Source organism: Vicia villosa, unplaced genomic scaffold, assembly GCF_029867415.1.
Source record: "Vicia villosa cultivar HV-30 ecotype Madison, WI unplaced genomic scaffold, Vvil1.0 ctg.004045F_1_1, whole genome shotgun sequence".
NCBI lineage: Eukaryota > Viridiplantae > Streptophyta > Magnoliopsida > Fabales > Fabaceae > Vicia > Vicia villosa.
Window position 1 is genome coordinate 173172 of NW_026706362.1, and position 8622 is coordinate 181793.

An 8622-nucleotide genomic window follows, 5' to 3' on the forward strand; every position below is an offset into this window, starting at 1 on the left:
AAATTTATAATCATTTCTTAATATTCCATAACCTTAAATCTTAACTTTAATTCTCATCGTTATAATGTATGATTTGAATTATTTATAATATTTACACTAAATCAATTGTTTTTTATTGAATTTAACTTGGTGATATCAATATATATATAATGTTATTATTTTTTTATATTACTTATCTTATCTTATTACTTAAAGGTACTTTTAATTTTGTCTCATATAAAGGACCCAAATCTCATGCAGTAAAAAAAATCCTACATTCACGCATTTAACTGTATGTGTACGTTGATAAAGATCGGACAGCCCATTCAAAACTAGTAATTTTGAAAATATCAAATCTGTTTTTTTTAATTGCATGGTCGGAATCAAACCGTCACTATTATTTTAAACGTGTGAATGTGGAAAAATCTGGACTGCATGCGATTCAATTTCCTCGCACAAATGGACTGGAGGATATTTTGACAGAAATTGCATTGGGTCGCAAGCAAATAGTAAGCGATTAAACCAGTACTAGTAGTTTTTAAGCAATATCATGATTAATAGCAACAAAAAGAGTATGGTCTTCAGTACACATCACTTGAATTAGGAACAAGGACAAAATTAAAGATAACCAAAAAATAATGCTAAAATTGAAAAACAAATACAAAATGATTGTTTATCACAAACTTTCATCAAACATGCATGTATCATAAAAAAACTAAATTGCTGATTGTTCTCATTTCTCTTCTTTAACATCTGTAATCAAGTGACGAAGACCATTTGTTAGAGCAGATGTTGAGGTCAGTGATGCCTTCAATATTCCCAGACACTACATTCAAACAAATGAGAATAAAATGAGCATTGTAGCATAAAAAAGTTAAATAGATAAATCTCTAGATTTTAGTCACTCTTACCTCATTGATTCCAATTGTGACAACTTTCTCCTTCACGTCATTAAAAGGAGTTTTCAAAGAGTCGATTAAGTATAAAGCTGTAATTACAGACAAAGGTGAAAAAAACAAGTCATCAGTAACCACATACATTACGGGTCCTTTGACATAACTACTATGACTTCCTGTAGCTGATTTGGGTTTAATTAGTTTGAGTGCTTTAGTCTTTCCCTCACTGGCTCTACATTCATCTGATATGAAAAACTGATTATCAGTAATGCTTTGCTTGAAACTTTCACCTCTATAATAACAAAAATAGTATGTTGATGTTCTATCTATCTGAAGTGGAAGTATCTTGCTTAATTTGAACAACGAAGCCACATGAGGATCAACAAGTCTGTCCTTTGCATCTTTCGACACTAGATATTTGTTCTTGTCTAATTCGACTATACTCTTGTACAAAGCATCAATGCATCCCAAAGAAAAATTTCCTCTTAGAATACGAGCAACCCCTCCCAAAGGAAAGGTAAGAAAACTCAATATCAAGTCTACAAAATCTTTTTGCACTTGTGCATATAATACTTTACCGTCTGATTTTCTTATAATTAAATTCAGAGTAATATGGATATTACTATTGCTTTCAAAACCAGGACAGGAAAACAATGACTTCTCTGGGGATGAATATGATATCTTCTTCTTTAAAAACAAATCAGTTAGAGGCGACTTTGACAACAATGAACACTTCAATAAATCTAGCACCTGTATAGTATAGACTAATAGTTAGTCAAAATGGTTTTAAGACACAATATAAAAAAATGGTATTTAGCAATTAGCAACATAAAAATAAAAAAAATATAAACCTTTTCCTTAGTGATATTGAGAGTTATTTTATCTATTGAACTAATGCTTTTTATTCCAGAATTATGAAGTAGATCAAAGCTGGTATAGAACATGTCGTTTGGGAAGATATTCAGATCATCAGTAATGACAAAAGTTGCAATATCATTAACAAATCCTTTGCAGAAATGTTTGAAAGAAACTGAACGAGAAATAGGATTTCCACACTGACATAGTATATTTGAAGAAGTGGTGAAATAGCAAAAGCCGCAAACATGTAACATGGAGCATATGAAGTACTTTGTGGGTGGGGTGTCATCGATATTGAATTTAAGAGAGCTGCAATAATTTTCTGATGAGTTTGTTGGTTGCAACAGCATTTCTTTGCTTGTCTCTGTCCACAGACAGTTTTTGTCCAGATCTTCTAAGCTTTTATAAAGTGAGTTCAGACAACCAACGCTGACCGGCCCCATGTTTGAGTCTTTTTTCACAAGTCTTGCGATAGTTCCTAATGGCATTGTTAAGAAACTAAATAAAGTGTCAACAAAGTCTTTCCCTGCTTCTGCAAATATGACTTTGTTTTTATTTGTTTACCAGAAGATTCAAAAACACTTCCTCGGTTTGATTAGCAGCCATGATATAAACTACCAAAAGAGAAACAGAAAGAAAAAGTGCTTATGTTAAAAAAACGACTTCATCTGTTTGAGCATTGATATATGAAGTGGGTGGATAAAGGGATTGGAAATTCTATACTTTTTTTAATGCGTGAATGAATGGAGATTCTCTTTACTTATCGGAAAAGAAAGAACGATTGAAATTCTCGGAGCAAAACTGTAATGGTCACGCGTCATGACATTTACAAGGAATATGATCCATAAATTGATTAGGGTCACTTACTAAAGCAGTAATAGCTTTTACAAGGTATAACGATTTAAATTGATTAGGGTCACCCACAAAAAACATATTTTTTTTCTTTCGGTCCATACATTTTTAAGTTATTTTAGTGAGTCAAATTTAAGTTTTTAATTTACTTTTAAAATGAGAGGTAAAAAACCAATTCTATATATTTTTACATTTTTGTTTTTGTTTAATCATGCTATCAACTTTCAAATTTTAGCCTTTGAATTTATGAATTATTGATAACGTGATTTATTATATGTTATTGATCTTGACTTTTTTGAACAAATTACTTTTTAATTTTGTTATCATTTCAATAATATATTTCATTCATATTATTTTTTTAACAATGTAATTATTTTATGTTATTTTTATAATTATATTTTAATAAATATATAGTGGCAGATCCGTACCTTAGTTTTCCTAAAATTATCATCATGTAAAAAAAAAATTAGAATTATAATAATAAAGGAAAGCGTTCGACCCCGGCCCTGGACACGCAAAAGCGTTAAATTCTTTTGAGAGAGAGCTTTATCACCCATTGCGGTCATATCCGGCTCGAAGGATTAGTTTATACAGTTCTGCGCTGTGATTGTTGTCTACAATGTTGTTCAGATACTCATGAGTTTGAAGGGGACTATGAAGCTCTCTTTGTTTGCTTTATTGTTTTATTGTCATTTAGTTGGTACTATTTCTCTGATCTCTAACATTGGGGAACAGGTCGTTTAATTTATTTTGCGTTGATGTGTGAATTTTATTAATTTCATTGAGTACTTCATTTGACGGGACAATGGAAGTTTATGTTATTTATTTGAGTTACGCTGCGAGTTTTTATAAATTAATTTGGAAAGTATACATGTTATGTTGAGTAGAAATCCTAAAATGATGATTGTATTCTTTTAAATTAAGAGTCGGGGTTTACGGTGTTATATAGTGGTATTAGAGAAAGTCGGTCCCTCTGGCCAGGTTTTGTGAAATTATATCTTTTCTAGTATGATCTTCTAATGATTGTATGATTGTTTACCGGTGTGCATAAAAATAGCAGAAGGTAGAAACGACGAAGTGATTGCTGATGCCCTAGGAGCACTGACTCAAGTTATGGCGCAAGTGAATTAGGCGTTGCAGAAGAATAAAAATAACAAATAAAACAATCAGAATGGTGGAGATGATCCTTTTTGTGGGCTGAGTAAGTTTCTAAGGAGCAATCCACCTACATTCAGGGGGAGGTACAGTCCTGAGGGTGCTCAGAGTTGGCTTCAGGAGATTCAAAAGATCTTATGGGCTATGATTTGCACTAATGAGCAAAAAGTGTTGTTTGGAATGCATATGTTGTCAGAGTAGGTTAAGTATTGGTGGGATAATGCTCGTCAGAGGCTAGAATTGTAACACCCTAATTCCTCGATGAATATTAATATAAAATTAGAGTGAATTTTTTGCAATTTAATAAACATATAACAAAATATGCAATTAGGATGTCACACTTTTCAACATATCAAACCTGCTCATTTGTTTAGAGATACATAACACGGTTTTGGAGGAATCAAAACAAATTCATAATCCTCAACATTACTTTTTATTATGCTACGGAAAATCATAGTTAATAACAAAAGTCATTTGCATTAAACTACGATAATTATTCAATCAATAGAGAGTTCCTACAACTCCAAAGAAATCATCAAATAACAAAACAATTAAGCGTTCATTCCCCCCTGGTGTTACGTATCAGAGCAATGAAGCCAACTCGAAATAAAACGAAGAGAAACATCTTCCAAGCTACTTCGCTCATGGAGTAATCCTTATTACCTACACGTTACCCACGTGGAGACAACATTCAAACAGAAGGGGTGAGATATCATAACAATATAAAAGAATGTATAATAATAGGCATATAGAAATAGGACAATGCATATTCATACATTCAACATCTCACACATCCACACCATTCCAGACAATCATCAAGAAATTCAAACATCAATCACACAACATATTCATCAAAATAAAAACAGTAATGCAATGCAATGAGACCAACTCACAAACTTAGTGCATGTGGTACCAATATCGTTTCATATCCCCTCCATCTAGAATCAAAACCAACAAATTGTGAACAATTTGGTTCACATCGTTCTAGATCCCCTCCATCTAGGATCTAAACCAACCATTCATGAACAACTTGGTTCACATCGTTCCATACCCCATCCATCTAGGATCATAACCACCAACAGGACCGAAGTCCACAATACATCATGCATGTGACTCAACCATGCAATAACACAAAACACATTGACATTCACATCTATCATTGCAACATGCCAATAAAGGCCACCTGCAGTTCATGCATATATCATACAATCCATTCAACTCAACAATAAAACACATCATCAACACACATAAAAGCATTCACATGTATCAGCACAACATACACAATCTTGCACGGAAAGTGTCAGTTCCCGATAAATATTTATCACTGTTTTCAAGAGTATTTTTATAAGATAGAAAATATTTTTAGCTACCTATTGTCATACCCCAAAATTTGCCTTCCACATTTCATTCTCAAATGACTCAACACTCAAGGGTTTTATCAAGGCACTCTCCTAAGCAAGGACCTCCTGAACTAGGGTTTTGCATCCTCCTAAGAAAAGTGATGAAACAAGGCTCCCAATGGATCTCATATGGCTCATTATGGTTTAAAACATCTCCATGTCAAAAGTCAAGGCCCAATTCCAAGGATTGCTCATTCAAAGGCTCGGATGATCCACAGTCGACTAATTTGACCTAAAAGTCAACTATGGTCAAAGTATGGTCAAAGCTCCTAATTTTTGGTTAACAACAATGTTATGAAGTATCATTCATCATTTGATCAAAGGTTGATCATGATTCATCAAGGAAAAGCTTCAAAATCAACAAAGGGCATAGTTACTAAATTAGGGTTTTTGGTCTAAAAAGTCAATTGTACTTTGACCAGGCATAACTTTCACATGGAACATCAAAAATTTCTCACTCGAAGCCTATTTTGAAGGAAATTGGATTCTATACAACTTTTTCTCTCACATTCCAAGGCCAGAAATGCTTCATTTGGGAGATATGGTACAAAAGATTATAGGTCCTTTTCAAAGGTCAACCAAAAGCAGTTTTTTGTCAAAGGGCATATCATCAAGATAAAATCTCCAAATTAAAAATATGTTCCAAAGTGGATTATAAAGGACATATTGAGGTTTCCAAAAAGTCCTAGAACTCCTTCATATCTCAAACATTGAGGGAGATATGCCTTTTTAAAGTTGGGCAATTTTTGAGGCAAAATGTGAAATAAAAGGGGTTCAAATTGGAGTTTCTTGCAAATGGGCCTAACTTTTTATGATTTAATCTTGGTCCACAAGTTATCCAAGCTATCAAAATCAATTGCCACAAATTATAGAATTTTATTTGATTTTATATGATTTTTATTCATTTAAATAGTGATTTAAAGTTATATAAATCAAAGAAAAATCAAATATTGGATTATGGAAATCATAATAGCCAATTTCAATCAATATTTGGTGAATATTTTCAATATAAATTCGTGCATAAGTGATTGGAACAATATTGATGCAAGATTGGATTAAAATAGAAAGTTTAACAAATCAAAATTTTCAAATTTGCAAGATTGGATTCAAAGGTCTTTGGGCTATTATTTTTGACCTAATTCGTTCCCCTATAAGTTGTAAACACAAGGCAATGGAATAGGGGACGAAATTCTGGGCAGAGAGATCACATTCAAGAATTCAAAAATTCTCCAAGAACTCGAATTCGGTTTTGGAGAATTAAGGACGTTTAAGGGATTCTGAGCTTTGCTACATGTTCCTTGGAGCACTCTGAACTTGTTTGGATCGTCACATGACTTCAGCACCCCCAGATAATCTCCATAGAAGCCCAGGTATGTCGCTCAGAATTTTGAATCGATTGCAATGATTTACGCATCCTCATAGCGATTTGTTTGCATATTATGATTTGCATGATTGTTGTGAACGTTTCTGGATCTTTGATTGAATTTATGGGAACTCTAGACATGGATTGCCATTGTTGACCGAGTTAGGGTTTATAGGTTTGAATTTAGGGTTTCTTGCTAGGGGTAAAATTGGAGGGAATTATAGGGTGATAACTGAGTTCGTGACTCTTGGACGAAGAGATCTCCATGGTCGCGAAATATTTTTGTGCATATATTTGGTTTTTATGGTTTACAGGTATATTGGCTACGAAAGAATCCCTAGCAGATTCGTAGCTAAATCTGCAGAATTTTACAGGTTTGTTTGGGGAAGACGATGAGGTGTCCTCATCTGGTTCGCCAGTTTAAATTTGCGCGGGCGTTTCCATGTGTTTTTCTTGATTTCATATATAATGTTTTAGGCGCGTGTATTAAACAACTAACTGAGTTAGTTGAAGTGGTGAGGCGCGCGTTGTGTTCACTCAAGGGTCCAAGGTTCGATCCCTGGCCCTTACAATATTTTTATACAAATTTCTCTGGTCATCCCATGCGTACACAACCATAGGGTGCTCCATACTCCCTCATATCTGACCATAGGATACCCAAGTCCTTTAGATCTAACGCCCCAGGCCTGATACCCATACCATACACCTCCAGCCAGATCATATTGAATCAAAACCTCTAATTACTATTTTTTTTAATTATTTAACTATTTATTTAATTAACTTTTAATATCTATTTATATTTATAAATCTAATTTTTGTAATTAAATTAAAATATGATAAGTATTAAAATTTAATTTATTATTCGTTTCGACTAAACCTATTGGTCGCGATGGGTAATAATCGATTATTTAATTATTTAATCAATTAAAATAAAATAGGATTTTATTTTGCTAAAAGGTTGTAACCATCTTATTGGTTATGATGATTAGCATACTTCACTTTATAAATTCGTTATTATTTGTAATCGAATCTATCGATTATGAGGGATAACGATAGAAATTAAATAATTAATTTTTTAAAATACATCTATTTGCTATTAGTGATAATCAAACCTATCGATTAGAATTGTTAGCAATCCTTTACTAATCTATTAATTATGGTGATCAAACCTATTGATCATTGTGATTAATGATGCATATTTAAAATCAGGGTTGTACGCCAAATTCAAACACATAAAACCACAAACTACGGATTTTCAAAACTACGATAAGGTAATTCAAAATACCTTCAAACAACCTCATACTAATTCTAAGGCGTACAACCCTGCTCCGAGCTACGTTGACTCTGATCCTCCATAAGGAGGTACGTAGGCACTTGGCAACAAGGCGAGTCCCCTTCCTTAAAACCTCAATTCTTCAAATCTCACTTTTCGCCCTATTCATTTCCTTAGCTATTAAACCTTAATATTTAGCCATAAACCTTCGCCTTTAAATTCAAAACCTTAGGAAAAGGTTAAGGGTGCCTAACACCTTCCCTTGACCCGAATATAATAACTTACCCCGAATCTCTTAACTGCGTAGGGTTTCCTATTCGCCCTGGTAGAATAGGTGGCGACTCTAAAATCTAAATTTTTAGGACAGGTTGCTACACCTGTAGGTTTAAACACTTCATATATATCATAAAGAAGTTGTTTGACCACTCACATTGCATACGTAACAGCTTTATCTTCATCCTCCATTATCAACTTCAAGCTTTGAAACTTGAATCGAGTAGAAGGAATCAGGCCATCTCAAAGTGATTCAAGTATTCAGTTAGCATCACCAAGTTCCCACAAAGCTATTCCAATCATCAAAACACTTTTGGGAGTGATCTAATCCAGCTTTCGATCTGCACTACAAGTGGTAAGTTTTTCAAACTCAAACTCTATCATTTGGGGATCAATTCTGGAAAAGCTCGATTATATCTTGTTCATAATCGCATGAGGATCAAAAGCCCCTTGTTATATGTCATTTATTATTGATATGTATCATTTAATTTTGTTTTGAAGATTTAGGGCTCATATAACTTTTTGCAAAATTCATGAGTTAGAGGATGAATAAATTTATGATATTCATATGGT

General features: G+C 33.3%; 1 protein-coding gene across 1 annotated transcript; it reads right to left on the reverse strand.

The window, feature by feature from the left end:
* Positions 1 to 712: 712 nt before the first annotated feature.
* LOC131641765 (uncharacterized) lies at positions 713 to 2221 on the reverse strand. Its single transcript, XM_058912068.1, has 3 exons — positions 1727 to 2221; positions 891 to 1625; positions 713 to 805 (listed from the first exon to the last, which is right to left on the reverse strand). Exons 1-3 carry the CDS (start codon positions 2219 to 2221, stop codon positions 713 to 715), a joined length of 1323 nt encoding a protein of 440 aa, XP_058768051.1.
* Between the last annotated feature and the right edge of the window lie 6401 nt (positions 2222 to 8622).